The following is a 24,703-nucleotide window of genomic DNA, read 5'->3' on the forward strand; positions in this document are numbered from 1 at the left end:
TAGATAGCTACGCTCTACTAAAAACCCAAGGTCTTGTTAAAATGGTTCTAAAATATGATGAGAAGTATAATGTCAAAGTACAAGTGTTTACACTAGAAATAGTTCACTTTAATGACGTCATACCTAAGTAATCACATTACCTAAATACAGACCTAATTGTGATAGCTGGCTGACCAAATTGTATACCTTATTAAGCAAGCTGCTATACATTCTGTGACTCACCGTAAACAAAAAAACAAAAAAAAAACAATTAAAATAATAAGGTAGCAAGACCTCTAATTGCTCGTATTGTTGTATCTTCTTAGCCAGTGTCTGGGACTTTTTTTTTTTTTTTGGAAACGTTCTATGGTGAAGAACGCTAAAACACGTTTTATTGCGTAATTTCATTTTTTATGCTTTATTTAATAATGAGACCATTTAGTTCTAGACGAAGTATAAATTAACGAGGCATATCCAGAACGTACGCTGTACATGTGTACATATACCGAGTATTTTCTCATCTATTTCTTAAGAGGATTCAATCGTAGTGTGGCATTTTTAGACTGTATTGATCTCCTTTAAAAAAAGAGCTCCATAGAAATATAGGAAAATACCCAAATTTAAAAGGTAGAACATTTTCTTTACTACATTATAGTTTATAGCATAACAAATCATATCGTAAAAATCGTATCTTAAAAATTAAGAAAGCTCTGATGGTAATTTGAAGCTGCAGGTCTGTAGCTTTCGACCTGAAAAAAAATCAGATAGACGACTTGGCTGCTACAGTTCCGTACGTGTTAAACTTTGCATCCGATGCTCAAAATTCAAGAATATCATTTCAAGTTTAAAAAAAATTTAAAACATAAAATTAAGTTTTGTGCTTTTTAAAAAAGATTATTCTTATAAAAAAAACAAAAAAAAAAAAAAACAACGTGTAATATTCACGGTATGGCAATTTTGTCAATAAATACGTTACATTGACAATTGAGGTTTTTTTTTCGAATAAGGTATTGCTTCCAGAAAAGGAAATCTGATGTAATAACATGCTTTTCTTTTGTTTGTTACATGTAAATGAAACTGAATTATAGATACATTTATGAAAGTAAGTCACAACATTTAGATTCAATAAAGCATTGGCAAATTTTTTATATCGACATCTGCTACTAATCAAACTGTGTAGCATAGTGTACATCGATATGTCATGATCATAATTTGTTTTGTTGAAACGCAGATCCCGGGTTTGTTTTGTATACATGCATTGCACAAATGTTTTGAAATTCTGATTTTACCCAAAGGTGTATTTTCCCCTGTCATTTTCTCAAATCGAATACATACTAGAATACCATACCCAACGGGAGGGGGAATTGGGTCCGAATATTTTAAAAGATTAACCATAAAAGGCTTTCAGGTCCCTTTTTACCAAAAGTTTACAATTTTAGGCCCCTGGACCTAGGGTTTAGTTAATCCGAGATTCCTCTGACTCTTGCTCCTTCCCCCCTCCCTTTTCATTGAGGAATATGGAATCAATCTTTGAGTATTATGCGTTGATCATGTACGGTCGGGGATGCTGAAATCCAAGAAAGCTTGAAATACTTTATGATAGATTTGATCACCACGACCGTATTTGATCATCACATAATACTAGAATTCAAAATATGATTCCTTATTACTTAAATTTATGTACTAAAAAGTATTGATGAAACATATTGGAATATTCATTACAAAATCGATTTGCAGCTTTATCACAGACTAAGACAGTAAATGTAAATATAAATTAATGTTTGCAAATATCAAATTATAAAAGCGGGTGTAAGTCAGTGGAGTCTCGGATTTGGGTTTAGACTCAAAATGAAGTTTAAAATGCAAACAAGGGCTATGGTACTCAGGTGACCGTCAAGGCCCATGGGCCTCTTGTTACTGGGCGCAAACATTCATGTCTTATCAAATGTACATTGTATTTGACGTATATTTTTAGAATGCTGCGTTTGCTTTAACTTGACAAACATGTAAGCCAACGGGAATTTTTATCAGTTGAATAAGCTTAAGGATAAAATTTAGGTATGCCCAAGGTTTTTCTTCCTAAACAACATCAATATTATCATATTGAGATATTTATTTCTTTGAAATATTCATGAAAGACATTTTGATAGCTAAAATGTCTTCATTCTATCATACTTTGGATATTTTTTTCTTACTATTAAAGTATTTACACTCAGAAATAGCCACAAAAAGGAGATAATTTAGAGTTTTCCGTTGGTGCGCATGTCGTCCCACTAATGTTTTACATACATGACTGTTGTCTTAAATAATCTCAGTTTAACCCATTGTTGTTGAGCCATTCGGTCCTTCAGATGTTCAAGCTTTCATAAGAGGTGACCCCCCCCCCCCCCCAATAAAAAATGCTTTATCCTGAAATGAGCGAATTTCCACAAATAAATAGCAAGATGATTTTTTTTTACAACCCATGGTAGTGGTCCGAGTTTCGTATCCTCATTTTACTCAGGGCACGGCTACTTGAACTTCAAACAACCCCTACCGTTTAAATGCCATGCAAACTGCTAACGAGATTTTAATTGTTTTGCAATGTCGTTACCTTCATTACCGCATGAATCGCCAAAGAAAACATTTTATTGTTCTACATCATTACAATCACACGACTTTAGTACAGAAATACATTTCTTTTTTCTAAATTCTTTTGTTTCCACTTTTATATAAATAGCAGTAAAAGTCATGTCTAAAAATGACCATAAGTATAACCAATTGAAATGAATAATTTCTAACTTTTGCAAAAATAAAAAATAGAGAGAATCGTTCAATAAATCGATCGATTTGGCCATTTGTTTTGAAAAAAAGTTCAAATGCCAAGGTCATCAAGACTGTATCAAATTCTTCAATTTTAATTATTGAAGCACTATCAACCATGTTGTCAGGCGGGGGTATGATGCTAACCCAATTCACCCCTCCAGTCAACATGGGGGACATCTTATCAGTTGGAATTTAAACCAAAAACATGTTAAAATCTTATATGTTGACAGAGGTTTCTTTAAATCTTGAAAGTATTCATACAGTTGTAAAACGTCCATAAGCGTTGTCCTGATGAAGAGGATTGTTGCAAAGTTTGGCGAAGTTAAAAAATTGATTTTAAGTAGTATTTATTTTCATCAATCTGACAAAATTTTAGGCCTAGACTCAAACTATTAATATGGGGTGAATAAAATCGAGCACAAGACATAGATTATTTCATTTTGTACCTAAATATTAAATTTCATGAAAAAAGTCGTAGCACCTTGAATGATTCTTGAGGAGGACCTTGACCGTTTTTTTTAAAGGATGACCTTGACCTATTTTCGAGGGCCTTGACATATTATCTGTAAACCTCTGGCGATGAATTTTTTATTTCTTTTAGATTAGGAACACGTTCCAAAAAACGTCCTATCTGAATGAATTTCTTATAACCTTATAACTGCAATTCTGAATATAATATCTAACCTTCAAATTTTAAGGTAGAAATGTAATAAAATATTCTTCCTAATATCAATACATGTAATAACAAAAATATTTTTTTTCGTTCCTTGTCGGTTTCTTGCTATCACATATATTTTGTTAGTTTTTCCATAAAACAATTTAAGTTGCAATTTGTTTGACGACGAATAATAAATTGACTAGACCAATAAGTTTATTTTAGATACCATATGCAGTTTTATTCCATCCTAACTGGTGAATCCCTTTTTTTGATAATGCACTGAGAGTTTCTTTTTAAACAATATTTTATTACGTAAAAAATATTACATAATAGGATTGGGCAGCAGGCAATCTGCCTATTTGAGCCCTCTCCTTTAACAGTCAATTTGACAAACATTGATGGTACAATGTAACAATAGAATATAGTAGAGAAAAATAAAGGAAAAAATAAGTGGAATCAAGATGCTTGGTACCGGGTATTATTTATGTACAAAATGAAAAATAGTTGTAGAAAGCTAGCAGTTCAGCTGTTTGAGTGACACTGTGAATAATGCATTAAAACTTAAATCTTTTGGTAGCTAATATATAATCATGTACAATCTTAAATATAGCAACTGAGAGTTTCTTGGCTCCATGACCTTCATCCAAATGATGACAACAAAAATTCCAGCAGTTAATATCGTTAAATATATTTTGAAGAAAAAACCCCACGAAAAATCAAAATTCTTAATCGTTATTTTAGGAAATAAATAAACAAAATGCATATTACGTAAATCACAAGTAGTAAGACAGTCACACTTGTTTAGCATGTAGAAACCATGGAATTGGGACGGTTATTTATTCTACCTGCATGTTTGTATTACATCTCTGAGTAGGAGAGGATTCCAGGGGAGATAGGGACCCCATTAACCACGGATGGTGGGGGCGAAGGTCACTAGGCCTGTGTAACAGTTATGGCAAAATGAAGGAAAAGCATATCCAGCCAGAAGAAGGTAAGATTTTGTTTTTAACAGCGGATTTTTTTTTTATCGTTACTAAAACCACGATTCCCAATTTTGGTAAAATATTATATATAATTGAGAAGCTAGTTGAATTGATACATGTCCTGTAATAAAAAAAACATTTCTGAGGTGCGATAATGATAGTTTTAGACTTTTTATACTTCACACAATCGTATAAGATGTATATATTTGTATATTCCAGTCTTGATAACTACGTGCATAAATCAAATATGTGTCACATCGCAAAAAGTCAAATGTGAATTATGTTTTGACGACACAGAGAAATCCGTATTTTGATTTGAATTTTTGTCATTCTATCTGAATGAAAGAACAAATAAAGGCTACAACTGTCAAGATTTAAATAAAAAAAATTGAACATCAAACGAATTTTGTCATTTGTCTTATTAATTCTTTTATTGTTACAAGAAAAGCAGAAAAATAAAAATAAATGAAATTTCAATTATTTCGGGAGTGACTACTGTTCATTCACTGAAAGCAGTCATTTGCAATATTTAGTATCCATTGTTCGAAGAAAAATTTCCTAATGATTTTATATTGAAGATAAACTGAGTTTGGTTTTATTTTTTTTATTCACCACCCACGCTAATGGGTTCTATTCAGTAAAATGAAATATTGCAACAAGTTGAACTCAGTGACTTTAGGCATAAAGTGTGCTCTGCTTAATTAATTAATCTTCAAAATAAACGAAACTTGACACATCACACACACACACAAAAACCCCGAACGTACTAAACTGGAGAAAATAAGCGAATTCAGTCCTAAAAAGGGAGGGGTGTTATCAGAATGAAACTATATACGGACGAAAGAGATCTACAATTTGAAAAAATAGATGTATAAATGAAACTATTCTATAAATAGAAATTGATGACGAGGTGCCATGTTGCCTTTCGCAACGATGGAAGACGGCGTACGTCGGATTCTTTGGCTTCATTTGTGTGTACGCCGTGCGCGTGAATCTTAGCGTGGCCATCGTATGCATGGTGAAATCCCAGAACTTGACGACCGGCGGTACCGAGGAAAATGGCACCATCATCTATCAGGGTCCCTGCAGAGCGGAAGCCGAGAGTAGCTCTGTGTACGAGGTAAACTGAGGGGCAGTGTCACGTCTCATGTGTCTTTCTGTCAGAATCTTCATAGGGATAGGTGTAACAAACTGATACACATACACATCATTTGATACAGTCATCTTTTTATTTTTTAACCAAGATTTAATGTTATTTTTCACATTCAAAAAGTACATTTATCTAATGTACATAAATGACCGAAAAGTGACGACCTTTTAAAGATCAGACATGAATAGATCCTATGACTGTACAATTATTATCAAGAACATCTAAAATGAAGACGTAACTGTTTACGTATTTTACAATTAAATCATTTCATTGGAACTACGTGTACCATCAGTTTATATTATTTTTAAAATATTTTCAGCATGCGGAGTTTGACTGGTCTAAAACGACGCAATCTACCATTTTGGCATCATTTTTCTATGGTTATATCGTCACACAAATCCCTGCTGGCTGGCTGGCCGACAGATTTGGTGGAAGACGGGTGTTTGGTATTGGAATGCTTATTGCATCCATTTGCACACTTGTATTTCCGGTATGCGCACGCATTTCGGTAAACTTGGTGTACGCTTTGCGAGTTCTTCTTGGACTATCAACGGTAAGAAAAAAAATTATTATATTAAAATATCACAAAATAAAATAAAAAATATTATAAAATAAACTATTTCTTCCCCACCCCAATCCCCAAAATAAAAACAATTATAAAGAGTTTAAACACTAGTTAGATGCAATCGCAACATCTTCGGCCTTTCCAGCAAAGCTCGAATAAACAACTCGAATATAATGAATCAGCATCACTGAATTTTAGAAGATGACTCAAAATGAATAACTAGCTTCTCATCAATTAAAATATAATAGAAACTGTTTTTTATTTAAGCCAAGTTTCATTAAAAGATGGGGTTGTCATAGATGCTTACGTAATACATCTGAGGTTGTTTTTCTTACGCTTTTCGGAATGTCACGTAACTTTTTTGCAGGCAGTTTCTTTTCCCGCGGTGCAGTCATTATGGGGCAGATGGGCGCCTCCATTAGAAAGAAGCAAACTGGTTTCCTTTACCTATTTAGGTACACTTGTAATTACTCCACATTATAGACTTACGTCTTTTCCAACATTCTGATCGAAATATGTTTTCTTTTTTGTTTACATATAAGCACAGTATTTAGGGTTTGTATTTTAATAGAAATATGTTGGGTTTTTTTTTTTTACATATTAACACATATTGTATTTTTTACTGTTCTTGCAGGGACCATGTTTGGAATGGTGGGAACGTTTTCTACGTCAGGTCTCTTGTGTCAGTACGGGTTTGACAACGGATGGGGATCCATATTCTACATCACTGGTTATTTTGTTTGATCACTATTTATTTTTGTTCTCATCATCATTTATCTTTACGAACAAAAAACTTTAATATAAAACACTGTGCCGGATATTTATGCCAGTACCAAGGTGGCATTTTTGCACCCGTCTAAGCTGCATATATCGAACAATTCAAATATGCCACATGATATATCATTGCTTAAAGAGTTTACAACCACCTTTGTAATCATCGTAATTCACCTGTCAGGTGAGATATTTACCTTTCAAAAATAAATTCCTACAGAAACAAATTTTTCCATAGAAAAAACAATATTCCTACAGGAAATTTGAAATTTCCTATCGGAATACAAGAACTTACTACAGGAATTTCAATTCCGACAGGATTTGATTAAATCCGATAGTAGATATTAGTTTCCTATAGGAAAACTGCCTGTCTGAATCAAATTTCAACAGGAAATACAATTCTCCTACAGGAAATATAATTCCTCTAGGATTTTTAGAAAATCCTATAGGATTGTCAATATTTTCTGTAGGAGAATCATTTCTTCTATGGGAATTATAATTTTCCTATGGGATATTAATTTTTAAAGGTAAATATCTCACCTGTCAGGTGAAACACACTAAAAAAAAAGTGGTTATATACTTTCTAGACAATGGTCTATGATATTGTATGTATGAATTTTTCCGAAACTGCCTCTTAAGCGGGTGCAAAAAATTCACCTTGGCACTGGCATTATTATCCGAAACAGTGTCATAAGTTATCATGTAAAACGTTAGAGTTGTCAACTATCACGTTTGTTTTGCATGGATTTTATGTAAGAAAACTCCTACATTGTATCATTTTGGTTAAAATTAAAACAATTTGGCACTTAATATCTTAAATACCTAACAGTTTACACTAATACTCATTACATAAATGGGTAGACCAAAAACGTGTATCCCTTGCACATGATTCGCTCCTTGAATCAGAACAGTATCGCATTTTATGACGTATAGAGCGTGTCACGTGATATCTGCGTCACTGTATATGTGATCTGTTTTGCTGGTAGGTGGCCTCACACTTCTGTGGGTTTGTGCGTGGTTTTACATAACAGCCGATACCCCAGACCAACACCCCCGGATTACAGAGGCGGAGAGAAAGTACATTACTTCGTCGATTGAATACAACACCAATATTAGGGTATTCCCTCGGTTTATCCAAGTCATTTATAGTTTACATTGATATCAAGTGCATTAATTGTATGAAAAATCTAAATTCTAAAGAGAATCAATTAAACAAAAACAAAAAAAGACGAGATAACTTTCGAAAAACATCTGTAAGGATGTAGCTTGTGAACATTTTCTTCAAATTAGACATTGAAGACACCTTGGAAATCCATTGCAATGTCGTCTGCTGTATGGGCCTGTTTGACTGCGCACGTGTGCAACAACTGGACTAACTATACTCTGTTGACAAGTCTGCCGACATTCATGAAAGAAGTCCTCAAGTTTAATATTAAAAACGTAAGTGTTTCAATCAAGGTAAAAGAAAAATTGGTATATGGTCATCATATAGGTATGCTGGTTCTATTTCATTAGAAATCATTCATTCAGAGTGAAAAACCGGAAGTCACGTGTCCATTATGCTAACCGAAACCACATAAACGTAACATTAGGAATCCTTTTTATTCAAAATATCTTGATAAATAGCGCACATGACTTTGACAAGTCCTGCAGATAAACACGAACAATTGCATACATTTTTATTATAACCACCAGTTGCGCTCATAACCCGATAAACGCAATTTAACCCATTAAAATACTTATATTAAATGACCAAAGAAATTAAATAAATTGAAAACGTAAGTAGTACATACTGGTATTACATAATTTTTCAATATTTTTTTTCACAATTAATACGAGGGGCGTTCAATAAATAATCTCACTAATCAGATAACATAAAATACAAGGTTCAATTTACCTTTGAATTTATTTTCAAGCATGATTTGGTTCATATTCTTTTTATGGCCGTTTATCTTACCACATTTCATTATCGAATACTAGTTCTCCTTGAGAAGCAGATAAATAACCCCTACTCAAGACACTGTACGAAAATACTTGTATGACTGGTAAGTAATCATCCATTCAGGCTGAAATTAGAGGCTACATAAAAGCATGTGTCAGATTAAGTAGAGATTCGAAAAAAAATTTCAAAGAACTGTGTGATGTGTACAGAAACAAGTGTGTGTCATTGAGACAAAGTTTCCAAGTGGTCAGCAAATTCAAAAAATGGCCAAACAGACCTTTCGGACAAGCAAAGTCATGGAGCACCTCGTATGGCTTCAACAGATGCAATACTTGCAAAAATAACCGATATCCTTACTAATAATGGTCGATTATCCATTTAACAAATAGCAAATATAAAAATATGAATTTAAAGAAACACATTGGCCTTCGAAAGGTTAGTGCAAGATGGATACCTCATCTATGAACAGAAAAACAAATTAAAAAACGGGTGCAGGTTGAAATATGTTGCAACTACTTAAAATCTACAAAAATTGCAGTGAACGACGTTTATCGGAAATTGTCACAGGTGATGAAACATGGATATATTATTTTGAACCTCAGAAGAAAATTGATAACAAGATGTGGTTGACTAAAAAAGGCAAAACGCCCGTTATAGCAAAACGATGTCAAAGTACAAGGAAAGTATTATCATAATACGCAATTTTATTTTAATAATGAAAGTCCTGTAGTTCAAGTTGCTATTCCAAAAGGCCGATCAATCACCGGACATATATACAAAATGTGCTGAAGAAAGTTAAGAAACATTACGAAAGGAAGAGACTTAAATCTAGAATTCGCAACATTCGACTTCTTCATGACAACGCCCCAGCATATAAACCCCAGATTGTGAGATCATTTTTGGAAAAAGAAAAGGCTCATGTTTTGCCTTATCCTCCCTAATCACCCGACTTGCCCCCCCCCCCCCGTGACTTTTTTTCTTTTTCCTAGATTAAAAAGCACTTGTCAGGAAGAAGATATGCTTCAAGGAATGTTTTGGGCTCTGCCATTTATCAGTACATGAATACCATTCCCAAAAAAAACATTGTATGGACTCTTTCAAAGCTTGGATAAATCTTTTCGTATTGTGTTATTTTTGTAGCAACGGTGACGTTATTTATTGTACGCCTTCGTATAGGCTGGACGTTTTCCGGTATCATATATGCTACAATGTGTATATACGTGCAGTAAACAAATAAAGTTTATAGCACCACGATTATTAAAAAGGTAATAAAGTTATTCACGTGTAAAATCTATGTACAAGAACGTGGCATGCTTTTTATGTATGTGCACATATGCAGAATGAATAAAGTTAAATCATGCATTTTCCGAATCAAATTGCCCATCAACGTTTTGATTCTCATCGTTATTTCATTTAGAATGGAGCACTGTCTGCAGTTCCTTACATCTGTCAAGCGGTGTCTGGATTCCTTGCCGGTCAAACAGCGGACATCCTTCGCTCAAAAGGGGTCCTTAATACCACACACACAAGAAAACTTTACCAAGTGTCGTGTATGAAGAAATCAAACAATTATTGCAGTCTTAATAATTAAAACCATTGAAAATCCATAAATTGGTTGCAATTGAACGCAACCATGACTGCTCAGGTCTTTCCGGTAGAGCTTGGAATAATTTTGTTCGCTTTGCGGAAAGACCCGAGAAGTTGCGAACCTATTGCTATTGGAGGTTTTGTTTTTCAGCGTTTCTCGGAGCCGGAGCCCTTCTGGTAGCGGTAGGGTACAGCTCTTGTGACAAACGAGACGTCGCCGTGGTATTGTTGTCCCTAGCTGTCATGTTTACTGGTCTCTCTAGGGCTGGTTATATCGTTAATCACATAGACTTTGCTCCAAGGTAAATTTCAGTTTAAACATATTAGTACATATAACATTATGTTTCAACTAACATAAACTAAAAGATATTGTACTACTGTATGTAGATGTAAAATTCAGTCTGATAGTCACAATAAATACGCTACACCGACTATATCCGGTTTTTCGCGTGTCACAAATTTTGCGAAAATGGGGAAAATGTGTAATATTTTTAATTTGCGTGAGTCATTTTTTACTATTTCAAAAGCTTCCTATTAGAAAACAATAAAGGATATAATTTCTGCGTATTAAATAGTTTGCGATTTTAAAGAGATTGCGAAAAAAGCGAAGATTAGACCATCGCGAAATAACCGGATACATTTCGACTTACATGTATACTAAACGCTTCTACTCTAAAGTAGATGAAAAATTCAGTCTGGCTATATAAGTACATTGTATTTCGACTTCTTAACACTTTTCTACGTTGATTTGTTTTATATTTGAAGCAACTGAGCAATTGAATCTATAATTTTCTGTTTTTTTTCCAAACCTTTGTTTAGGTATGCTGGGGTTTTGTATGGGATCACCAACACTCTTGCTACTGTACCTGGCATGGTTGCGCCGATTGTTGCAGGGGCACTCACTCCAAATGTGAGCAACTTCATTTGAACCAACTATTAATCCAAAAAGTTTACCACTTGGTACATGAAAATGATATAAAAACAAAATCTGTTAGTAAATATGGCCTGTTTCTCATTTAGACTTAGAATTTCCATATACATATACACAAAGAACTTTTTTTTCATTTTGCATGAATACTCAGTATCAAGCATCATTTGATATGACTTTTTTTGTTCTTTATCGTTTGCAATTATTGAAAACTTGATATAACTATTTTAACAAGAGTATGGACTTTGGGTAGTTGTATCAAACAGCAATGTAACGTAGACCTGTCTATTTCATTGCTGACTCAGCCATGGCTCTTTGAAATCAACAAGATTTGTCTGACTTTTGAGCTAAAACTACGCAATCTATGCTTATTTCACTCCCCAGCGTCATTTTTAACTTGTCTTGGTGCAAGAAATACATCCTACTGAAACTAAAAGGTCTTGTTAAAATGGTTCTAATGTTGATGGTTTTTTTCTTTTTTAACTCTATTGCATATCGGAATGACTCGATTTATTCACAAAGATGTAAATCAACATGTGATATTTGCTTTAGAAATCTCAAATGGAGTGGCGATACGTTTTCTTCGTGTGTGCCGGATTTGATCTGTTTGGCGCCATTGTGTTTGGCTTGTTTGCAAGTGGAACCATTCAAGATTGGGCTCGCGACGAAGTGGAAATTGAGGTCAAAATACCCAAAGAGGTAGAAGTTAATTCTGATAAGAAAATGGAAATGGTACAGGCTGAAATTGAAAAGACGTTGGTGTCCGTGCAACCGGAAGTTACGTATAGTACTGTCGTAAAGCGTCATGTTGATTCAGATCCCTCTGATAAGATGGTCAAGATGGTTCAATTTTAAACACGAAAATTCGATACATTCTGTAATAAGATTTTAAGTTTGTTAATATATCACTTTTAATAATTGTTAAGAAGAAGAATGACTTGTAAAGGCACCCATTCCTCCAGTTTTTATATTTTGATATAGTAATTGTTGTAGATGTGATGAATTTGAAAATGAAATTTTCACTAAAAATCATTATATGAATATTTTGCTCAGTTTTGTACAGCATAAATAATTTTTTTATTTTTCTGTTAAAAATCAGTGAAATGTGGTGACTAAGTGAATATCTTTTAATTTTTCTTGATTAGAACCTTGCATGATATGTTTTTGGCATAATTTAATAAAATACAAAAAAATGTTTATTTGCCTAAGAATTTTGTCTTTTTTTTAAATAGTTTGCGATTTGTTGTTTATTTTAAATCATAAATCTTAGATTAGTTTTTTTTTCAAATTAAAAATAAAAGACTTGTTGAACCAAAAATTAAAAAACAAATACTGTAGATAAATTTTACTTTACATTGACTGCAATCATAGACCAAAAGATTGTCGCAAGAATGGGGTAATGGTGTCGTCCATATTTTCAAATATTGAATTTATGTGTCTTTTTCATCAAAATTACATGTATTAGATAGATGCTGGAAACGATTTCTTTCTCTTGGCATTTACGTAACTTGCGATCTCAATTTCCTGGAATTTGTTTTGTAAAGGAATCTGTAAAGGAAATCGAAGAAACGATTTTAAAAGTTCTTGGTTCCAACGCATGCGCGGATCTTGAAGGGGGTGTCTGGAATCCCCCCCCCCTTAGAAAATTCAAATTTCTAAAATTTACATAGTGAAATTATCAAAAATAGGTGTCCTCCCGAAAAACTTAGATATCCCTTGATCACCCACCCACTCCCATCCACCGGAGAAAATCTGGATTTGCATATGCATCGTCACCTGTTTTTACAGTCATGTACTTTTCTTAGATTGTTATGGATATAGTTTTGAATTCTTCAAAATCTAGGCCAAAGCTTTCATGTAACACTATTAATATGTATTTACGCGAAAATTAAAAAAAAAGATATTAGAATAGATACTTGAGAAATTACAGTAAACAGGGAAAGTGGGTGAAATTCCCATAAAATAATAGCGTTTTATAACAATGATGAAGACTGGGGAGTTGCGAATCAGAAGCGCAAGTCTTTTGTTGAAAACCGAAGATAAAATAAAATGATTTAGACATGTTACAGCCTTAAAGTTATATAATGGGACTGATCATTCTAATTTAGATGTCCTTGGATATAGCCAGGTCTTTCACGAGTCTTGAGACTTACATGGATTTATATATATACATGTACATTGACAGCGGATTAGAACTTGAAAAAAAAAACCGAGGGTCAATAATGGGACACGTGATGAGAAAGCTATGGAAAGCTGCCCGTTGCATTGCAATCAGTTACATGTATTTCATAATATTGCAGTAGTAAATCAATTTTTAAATATAAAAGTATAAAAAAAAGACTTGAAAATATTTTATGAAATCAAATATGTTTTTTTCTTTATTGTACCTTTTTCCTTTACATTGATTAAAATCTGGAGAAAAATGGAACATAAGTCACGAATGTAAATCACGAACTCTGAAATGGCCTTCCGTATTTGGATTGTTGACATTGAACGGAGTCTATAAATAGATTTACATTGTACCCCATCATGTGACGAATTTCACTAGGTGGGCTATCCATGACTTGCGATCGCGTAAGGTAGGTACATGCACGAGGATGGGATGCTGTTTCTCTGGCGAGGTGAGTAACTTATAATGTGTACACCCTCACTGTTATGTTTATTTATTTTAATGGTGAGATTTCACCTGTTTTGTTTACAAACGCCGCTATGCATACATGTACAAGGCAAAAGATCGTAATTATCGTTCTTACCAACCTGTCCCTGTATTCTGAAGATAATCGATGAATAAAAAAAAAATAATCTTTTATCATGACCCCCTCTTCAAAAGAAATATAGATAAATATTGTTTCACTAGACTTTGAGATGGAAGCACTTATTCATGTTTCTGTATTGATATACATGTACCGATAATGAAAACATGTAAAAAAAAATTTAATGGGAGGAGGGTAGACTTTACCTAAAATTTCTTTACCGGGGGGGTGGGGTAAAGAAAAGGCGCACAATCTCTGGACTTCTTCAAATAATATAGATAGATCTATATATATAAAGACAATGTAAATAGCTGAACATTTATTTGCCCTTATCAGAATCCAATGTGTATGAATTCTTTGGTATACACAGCAGCAGTTGATAATCTTAGAAACAAAATCTATCAAAATCGTGATGTTAAGTTGTTCAATGAAAATTATGTTGGGTTCATACAATCATGTATATACATTTTAAACAATGGGTCGTTTTATTTACTGTTTAACGTATTCTACTTCCCTCTTCTTCTTTTTTTTTCTTTTTTTTTTTTTATTAAAACCGGGAAGGTTATCACCAGCTAGCCCATTCCCAATAATTATATATCTCCTGATTAATCAGCTACTAATATGAGAGAATGTTGATTATTCAGAATGAGGAATCCAGCCCAAAGACACCACTCATTAAGGGGAATGCTACGGGCGGATCCCAGTACACTTCTGATTCAACGCAAACCGTAACACAGTCCGCAAGGAAACAAAAATCGTTGGATCCGCCACCAAACAAGGATTTCTGTAAATACAACTTAAGCACGCAGACATTTGACACAAATGCACTTGACTTAAAGAATAATTCTCTATTTGTAGTAAGAATATTCTTAATTGTATTTCAGTACAGGAAATTAAAATATTTAGTGAGCATATTATATAAAACAGAAATGTTTTAAACATTGGGTGTCTGTGCTTCGACAGTTTAAAGAAAATAATATCGATATCTTTCCTTTTGATTACAACAGACTTAAGGTTTGATCCAGAATTATGAATTGTATTTGCCAGTGAAAAATGAGTGTACGTGTATTTGCAGTAACATCTGTCGATTTGTTGACCACAGCTGATATGAAAAACATCAAGATTCCCTCGCTGAATAAGACATTTCAGGTTTATCACAGTTATTAATCTTACAAAATACAAAAACTGGAACTAAGCGTTCTATCAAAACAAAATGCTGCTAACCGCAAATTAAATTAATTGACTCACACCTTGATAGTTGATTTAAATGTAAGTAAACACTCTTAAATCAAGTTTTGCATTTATTTAATAATCAAGAAATATACAAGTACCTAACCATGCAAGGAAGTAGATTTAGATTTTTTACCCTATACCACTTTTTTATATATATGTACCGTTTTAACAAAAGCTTGGACTTTGGGCAGTGTGACGGCGTTTAGGACCAATTTGAGGAAGGCGGCGTTTATCCACGATTTACTGTCCTGTGATTGGCTAATGAATATGAATACATTAGAAATACTAAGTAATTATGACACTTGTCCGATTTTATCCAGGGATGATTGTATATTTCATTTGAAATAGTATCAATTTCACATAACAGATTAGGTCTTAGAACAATTTTTGACGGTTTATGAATATTAATGTGTTTTTCTTAGCGAATGAGAAGAAAGGAGGTCAATATTTGACAACTTGTTTTGATGAGCAAATAAGATTGAAACACCCCTTCGAAAGTCCAAGCTCCTATTAAAACGGTTTTAAGTGTACGGATATTTTTTTAAAAATACGTGTAGTATGGAAGAAAAATCCAAAATATTTAGACAATTTATTTCACATACGTTCCTACATACATGACATAATACATAAATTTTATTAAATAAAAGATGAATCAACTTTTATGCATATGAATTAACTCTATTATATGTATGTGCAATATTACAATGATTAAAAAAACTGACATTGTTCCAAAAGATTATTATCCTATTGTTTTTGGATTAGGACCAAGGAAAAGTGTTTGACGAAATCTTCCGACAATTCCAAGAGATGAAGGAAAGCCTCAACGATTTCAAATCTCATTTCACGATGGAGACCGAAGGTGTCCCTGTTCTGTCAAAATGCATGCAGCTGCTCTCGACCAGATGCGGTGAGTGATTGGAAAGCAGGGAACAATTTGTAGCAGGATCAATCATGCATTTCCCTTCGAAAAAATGGAAACAGTTGACGATGAAAACGATCATGCTTTTTAACACTATTCTTGGGGTGGGGGTTGCAGTAGTTTATGACAATATCATTTTGGATATCACATCATGACCTTTTTATTTTTACACTACTTACAGACACTTTCTTGCTATAAGTTTTACCTATTTTTGGTATACATGTAATTTCATGTACATGTATATACATGTAATTACATGTATTAGATATACTAATCTCCAAACGATGTAGTTATTTATTACAGGAAAGATTTATGATATCAGATGCCGCTATAAACGTGTCATTATGACACCATAGAATAAAGGTCAGAAGCGCACTCTTTGGAGTATTTGGTTTTTTGCGTAAAAACTACAATTACAGCAAAACGTAATATTGGTTAAATGTTGTAAAATATGAAAATTCTAAACCGGTGAAAGTTTTTAATTACATTATACTTTAATTCACATTATATCGACATATGTCCGATACCACCTTTAAAGATGTGAAGTTTTCATCTGTATTTTGTTTATTGAGTTCAATTTAATGAATGGTATCGAAAAAAAATCATAAAATGTACAAATACGCTATATTTTATTTGACTGCGCAAAATCATGCGCAATGAAAACTGAAACTGAAGTTTTGCCTCCTGTTTTGTTTATCTTTACATGCGCAAGAATTTCGATCGGAAGTATACTTCGCCTGCTAAGGTAGCAAGGGACAGTTTCGCATAAAGTACCGTCAATATTTTTGTAAAATTGAGAGTTGTTGTTCTTTAAGGCTTATGAGTGTTGCTAAAATTCATGAAATGATTTTTAATGATTATCATTAGTTAGAGGGATGTCTCTTGTTGAAATTAATATGCAATATGTAGGTCCCATATGTTAGGTACATGAGAATCAGAAGTAAAATGCAAAAATGCGGCTATGACTGTTGTGTTGACTTTACACAGTGAAATTGCAAGTTACAGACAGGAGGGTAAATAACACGAAAAGTAGGTGGATGGGACATTGTAAACTATATATACCTGGTAAGTTTCTGACATGTGATGGTGCAACATGCACACGGTACGGAATGTCAACCCTCTGCAGGGAATTGGCTGGGGGAGGTCTAAAAAGCTCAAAAATCATGAAAAATTAGCAAAATATGAAAGGGTCAAAATCTCATAAAAACCAGTATGTAGAAAATTTTACAGGTTTTGACTGGTAATTTTCTCTCAGAAATTGGTGATTGGCCTTATAAAGAGTGAATTAAAGGTAATTGTGCTAAATGGGAACCGAGGAAATTCTAGTTACAGAGTTCTGAAGACACATATCCCCTGGCTTACAATGAAATGTATAAAAAAAACTGTCCCGTGCCACCTAAAGTTAACGTAAAGTTAATTCGTTCCTTGCTATTTCAGAATGCAACAAAAAAGCACTATTTATCACATAATTTTTTTTTTGAAAACTGATATCAAATGCTGACCATTGCTCTAAAAAGGAATACGTGTTTTTTTGAAGGGGGGTCCCTGTTTGTTAGAGGGTTTAGGGGAGGGTGTTAATTTGTTTTGTCATCAACTTTTATTCTGTTTGTTTGTTTTAATTATTGAGATAAACTCAGCAGACACGGTGCTCTCGCGTTTACTGAAAAAATAGCAAGTTTTCTAAAGCTATCGTTTTTTTAAATAAAAAAAAAATGTTGAGGGTTAACTTTCAAGGCTTGTCAAATGTCCCCGAAAATTGAATTACCAAGTAACAAAAGTTAAAGAGAATGAGTAACAAACAAATCCAGTATGAGGGAAAAAATAAAACAAGAGTTTGTCCAAAAGAATACCACAAAATGAAATCTGGTTTGAGTGTAAATTTTTAATGAGCTGACGAAGTTTGATAGAACAAAAAATATTTGAAAAATAAACCAATCATAATCGTTCTATGACGTCATTCGTTGAGCCTCGTCCAATTACATCTTTGATACGTAACGAAGTTTCTATCATATGTCATTACAGTGTTTGATGATACAAAGCGGATAATGAGTTCAAATGCATTCATATATCTAGATTTATTTTGCAGTAACAAAGTTCTGTATATAGCTTTGTTTTCATGAAAGTTTAATACTTCAAAGCAGATAAATGCAATCACCAGAAGCCATATATAGAGAGAGTTATGCGTTCATAAATGAATCTGATTTGTAGGCCCAACAATGGAGAAATTTTAAGAAACGGTTATATTTAAAAAAAAAAAAGAAAAAAAAGAGGGAGGTAAATGGAAAAGCAGCCATGCATTTTTTACTGCTTCATGACATTAGCTGCATATCATATAATGATGGCGATTGTATGCAGTAATAATTGTTTTACCGTTGTTTGACCTCTTCTTCGTTTGTGTCTAAATCTCTCAACGAAACGTGCTATCAGTTAACTACATATATTTATTAGATTCCATCAATTCACATTGGTCCTAATCTTTAAGGATAGTCGATGTTTAAAGCACAGCTTGAGTTAACTCCAATTGCACTACACAGATCAAATGACAGTAAGCTTTGAGTGATATTTCTCGGATGAATGTCTCTGCAGTTTTAATTTTCTGAATATATTTAGATTATGAAAGTAAACAACGTACTTTCCTCGTATTAGTACAACCCACTGGCTATGTGTTTGCAGTAGGCAGGCGTCATAATGTTTAGTGAAAAACAGTGTTTTACATCAACGGGCCCAAATACGAAAGTGTCACTAGATTCGAAATCTGCGCGCAAATGTATATCTACGGAGTTGAACTGTAGTACAGTTGACTCCATGGTTTTGATATTGAAAATGATTTCAATATTTAAAACTGAAGCAAATGAAAGAGTTTTAAAATGTATAATTCAAACATATTTCATTTAAGCGTTAGATATATATTTCGTTAAATATCTTATTTAATCATTAATTTATAAATAATATTTAATAAGATTAAATAAATATGAACATATATGTCAAATTGCAAATAAATTATTTAACTTTAAAGATAAAAATCTGTTTAAAAAAAAAATAAATACAAATTTGTCAAACATTTGTACATTCACCATCAAATAATTGTCACTGTATCTCTTCAAAAGAATAGTTACTCGTTTACATCCTTACTTTTATATATTAATGCAATCAATCATCCATATGATTTACAATGTCCTTACTGTTAGAAGAACTGAAGGTTTTATATTAATAAGATAGTACGTTTCGCTGATCAAAAGACCTCTTTATATTTCTGAATAAAGCTCTTAAACAGGGACTTTTGTTTGATATCTTTACAGGAAGCTGCAAACTCAAGGTTGAAAGACGAAAATATAGCGTTCTCATAGGGTACGAAAACCAAGATGTCATGCGCAATAGCACAACGAATCCCCAACAAGTCCTGGATTGTTTACAATTGTTTAATTCTTTCAATAAAAACATTCAAAAAATTCTAGAAAGAGCACCGGAAGTGGAAAATTCCGCCAAAATTCTCATCGACGACGAGGATAATATGAGAAAGGAAGTGACGAAAGCCGATTTGGCGGGAACTGACGGACCAGAAACAATGAAGGCTTGTAATGAGAATATACACAAACTGAGGAAAATGAACAATAGTTTGAGGACCATAAAGAGACACACAGAGCGAACATTTAAAGAAGTAGTCGAAGCCTCTAAAGCATTATTCAATGAAACCGAAGCAGAGCAGTCAAACGAGATCTACCAGAGTAGTACAATATGTGACTTAAAATCTTAATCAAAATTTGCAAATCTATCGATTTCTCTTGTATTTTGAACTTGTAATGATTGTTTTATTTGTCTATTAAACTATTTTTTAGCATTTTTTGTGCATTTTGAATTTATAACTTCGTGTGTGTGTGTGTGTGTGTGTGTGGTGTGACTCATCAATAAAGCGGTGTTTGTTTTAACTTTTTTATACCTTACTAACGTTGAAATCCAGTTGGAATACAGGATTGGTTTTTGATTTATTTATTTTTACGACTGATTTCAGGCGAGTTTTGCTCAGCATCCTAAAGCATGTACTAAATGACTTTTCCCCATAGCATTAGGTCTAACATAGTTTATTACCGGCCACCAGAAGGCAGTCGGTTATTACCGTCTCATGGAGGCCGGTAGACGGTATACCGAACAATCGCAGCTTCTCGGAATTTTTCCACAGTGCTCGGAAAAACACCTCGAAAGTATTAATATTACCGGATGTTTGAATTTTATACAAATTGGAGTCGCATTCCATTAAAATAAGTATCAGCTGGACAGCCTTGTATGTCGCTTCTATAGTGTGTTTAGGGTATATCATTGATTTTAATGAAGTCTAGCTTACATCTCATCAGATCTTAAAATGTGTTTTATCTTAAAAATTTCAAATTTTATAAAAGGGGGGGGGGGTGTTGTCATGGACGCCTATTTAATACATTCAAGGTGGGGTTTTTTTTTCAGAGCTCTGCTGGAAAGGCCGGCTGTGAAGCTGTGATTGTATACGCAAATAATTAACAATCTTCAGAATGTTCACTTCCTCTTCATTGAGATCGCAAAAAAGACATGATATGAAAATTAAAATTCACTTCATTGTCAAAATGCTGTTCGGCGCAAAGAGAGTGATTTTCTGATGATCTGATTAATGTACGACCAATCTGAAAAAGAGATAAAACGAAAAAAAAAAAAAGGAATAAAAATTTTATGAATGAATATGCCGCTTTAATTTTACATTTGAAATAGTTGAAAGCAATAATTCTATATTATTTATTGAAAAGACTTGTTCTTTTCCTTTTCTTTTGTTTTTTATAATACAATTGTGATTTGATAAGGCTAATATCAGTAAAAACAAACGTTGCAGAATGCAGTGGTTTAACTTTGATTTTATCAATATAATTATACGAACCTACCTAAAATAAACATGTGTGTGTATATATATATATATATATATATATATATATATATATATATATATATATATAAATATATATATATATATATATATATATATATATATATATATATATATATATATATATACATTCAACAAAACTTCTCCTGCCGTCGGGGTGAATTATTTTCTCTTATGATTCAAATTGTTATTAAGAACGATGCATTGACCTTGACAGCTGGTTGCGACCGGATACCTTGACCATTGCTAAATACCACAAACACTTCCGGTTTAGTTGAATTTTGGTCAGTGCTGTTGGATTGTTTTAGGTACAATCTGCTGTAGAAACAATAAAGGCATCAATAATTCCAACGGTTCTGACTGTGCTCTTAGTGATCATTGTGGCCATATTAAGTGTTTTTCTTTTTACAACTATCATGAAAAACTAATGTCAATCACAAAAAATTGCCACTCATATCAACCACGCACAATTTCATATTTTGACGTTTTCAGGGGTAAGTGATTTCAATCAATGTTTTTTTTTTATCTATGCTGTTGATGAGAATATAAATCAGTTACGAAATGTTGAAAAAAAAATCACATCATTTTATTTAGTAATTTCAAAAGTGTTCTACCTAACAGGATGAGACACGTAGAAGTTTGTATAAGTGTATTGCCGTACTATACTCGATCTCAAGCGTGTACATTGTATTTCATATTACGATTGTTCATCTTTTCTCCTTAAAAAAGGGGCATTCAATTAAAGGTTTTACATGCATGCATAAAATAAAATTTATTTACTTTGCATGTCTATTGTAGTTTTGAAGCTGCTCTGAAGAGAGTGATCTTTTCTTCTTTTTCCAACTATACTTGTATGACATGAAAGAAAAAAAGTAGCTTTGTATTTCTGCGGAGCTATTATAAACGTCTAGTTCATCCGGACGCTTTGTCTTTGCAGCAACGCTGCTTTGCTCTGAGAAAGCGTGTGAGGTTTGTCGACATCAAATTATGAAAATGTTTTGCTTTTTTTAAATGATATACATGTAAAGTAAAATTTATTTGTGAAATATGGTATTGTATTTCTGTTCAAAAACAATTGGTTGAACAGATGAAAACAACCTTGTCCATATGTCTGTGAGTGGATTAATCATGTACTGCAAATATTCGATCTTATTTCAAATATTTTTTGCTCAGATTAATAAACCCAAAATAGTTTGTGGCCGTTCTTTTGTTGGTTTTGTTAATTGTTTTCTTGCATATATTTTGTACAATAACCAAAAGATCTACGAATAAAAAATATGGATAGATATTTAATCAAACTATTTTAAATATCTTAAGTGGTTTTTAAACATGATATACCCACAATGGAGCGTTGAAGAGGACACTGAGGGAAGTGCTCAAACAATACAACTACAAAAAATGTCAGCCTTTATTTGTAAACCTGACCAAAAATCAAGCTATTTTGGAAGAAGTTTGAACAAAATTCACATACTAGTATACATCATTAGAAAGATAGAAGTATCCATTTAGGAATGCTTCGTGGTGTATTTCAAAACAATATATAGTAAAGCTACACGTAGTTTAATATTTGTGCCATATCGAATGATGTTGCTCAGAAAAATGTCAGCCAATACTCGGTATTGGTTCATGGATCCATGGTATATCATTCAAGCTCTTGGCAACATTTGCCGAATTTCTTATTCTGACATGTCCATCAGACAATACCTGATCTCCTGTTGAAATATTCCACATTTTTTAAATATAAAGATAAAGGGTAAAATTACATGAGTTACATGTACTTTTATCTTATTTATCAGAATTGAGAACTGTTTCCGTTTTCCTTTTACAGTGTAGCACTTATTTGATTCGTTGATCTAATTATCACTCAGATTCCCCCGGATTCAGGAGTAGGTTAAAAAGAGATGTTCTAATGTTTAAATATTCATTACTGTTAGAATTCTGTCATTTAATGTTATATAGAATAGTGTCTTGACATAAACAGACAGTTTTTGAATCTAATGATTCAATGTCAAGGGATCAAATTGCATTTTCAAGTGCATGATAGAATTTTCATTTTTTTTTCTTCAAATTTTTGGTATCATTATTTATGCATTTTTGAAAATGAAAATAGGGAATGAATAATGATGATTGATAATTACAGAGACCCTCTAAAATCTCAATTTAAACCCAAGTTGAAATTGAGTGAATTAATGAAGCACTTCAATAGGCGACACCTGAAGTGGTATTTCCTAATAAAGCAGGAGTTGCTTTTCAAAAAAAAATCTATTTTTACTTTAACAATGTGTTAAAGCTTTAATTTTAAAAAAAGATTATTTACACATATATACACATGTTTGTATGATATTAAACAATTTTACACTCATATCATTTTACTGTATACAATCTACTTGCATGTATTTTAAGAAATATAGACTTTGCTTTATCATTTTCTTTATTTTAAGCATATTATGGATATCTTCATGTCGATATGTAATATTTACTATAACACGTGCGAACAAAAATTTTGCAAGTCATGTAAGTCAGAGTACATTGTTACAGGACGGTGTCATAATGGAGACTAAGTCGCATACTTTCGTGAAAACAGAATTATGAATTAAATGATTAAGCTGCCAACGGATAAGGCCACCCGTCTCAGTGCATGTAGCTACCCATGGAGTCATGGGGTCCAATTCCATACTCTGGATTGACACTCTAGTCAAATAACGGCGAGTGATAAATAAATCACAGCGCCATATTTTCAGCCACTGGCATGCACTTCTGGACAAGTGTCTGCATGCTGTTATTTCACGCCAAACTCGCACTTTCACTTTGCACTTATTGTGACCTTTTGGTTATTAACGATAATTTTCACAATTCCATTTTTTTTAATTGTCAGTCAAAACGTTTGTACAGACACGTGCATTCTGAAAACGTTTTATTAAGACACTGGAAAACCCGCACAACCACCATCTTTAACAGCCTAATTTGTAGGATTTTTCTCAATTGAGAAATTGATAACTTGTTGATATTAAAATAATTGGAATTTTAAATTATAAACAATTTTTCAAAATGTTGTAATTTACTTTTCAGTTAAAATCATCAAGGGATTCCACACGACAGTAGCTACTCGGGAAGCAAAACTATAACTCATCCCACGGATTACTTTAGAAATGACAAATTATCGAAGATAAACGCCATGAGAGAACATTTTACAATAGATTACGCTTCATAAACACTAATTAAGGAAAGGCAAATCTGAGGTTCCAATCTTATATAAAACAAACTTAACATCATTTCAACAGCTCGAAGCAAATCGGGTTCAAACTAGTAGAAAGCTTTCGAGGAAAAAGAACCTATATGTATTGTAGCAACTGGATTTCAAACTCATTGACGTTTGCAAATCCTGGAGAAGAAAAAAAAGAACCTCAAATCCGAATGTAAATAACTAGAGGTACCGGTCTGACGTATCAATGTCGTAATTTGACTGTCAGTTCGTCAGTCTGGAGTTGAACTAAAAAACAATTACGTATCTAAGTCAACAGCTCCAA

At 32.9% G+C, this 24,703-nt stretch overlaps 1 protein-coding gene across 1 annotated transcript; it reads left to right on the forward strand.

Annotated features, from left to right (window-relative positions):
* Positions 1 to 467: 467 nt before the first annotated feature.
* LOC105336115 (sialin) lies at positions 468 to 20,105 on the forward strand. The gene is made up of 17 exons (XM_034480653.2): positions 468 to 606; positions 4,317 to 4,433; positions 5,322 to 5,545; positions 5,895 to 6,128; positions 6,508 to 6,595; positions 6,775 to 6,870; positions 7,898 to 8,028; positions 8,202 to 8,351; positions 10,271 to 10,403; positions 10,592 to 10,742; positions 11,260 to 11,350; positions 11,921 to 12,220; positions 13,879 to 13,989; positions 14,766 to 14,907; positions 15,197 to 15,270; positions 16,117 to 16,261; positions 19,573 to 20,105. The coding sequence occupies exons 2-17, from the start codon at positions 4,403 to 4,405 to the stop codon at positions 20,025 to 20,027; spliced, it is 2,556 nt and encodes an 851-aa protein (XP_034336544.2). The 5' UTR covers positions 468 to 606; positions 4,317 to 4,402; the 3' UTR covers positions 20,028 to 20,105.
* The last annotated feature ends 4,598 nt before the right edge of the window (positions 20,106 to 24,703 follow it).

This window comes from Magallana gigas, chromosome 3 (genome assembly GCF_963853765.1).
Source record: "Magallana gigas chromosome 3, xbMagGiga1.1, whole genome shotgun sequence".
In the NCBI taxonomy this organism is placed as follows: Eukaryota; Metazoa; Mollusca; class Bivalvia; order Ostreida; family Ostreidae; genus Magallana; species Magallana gigas.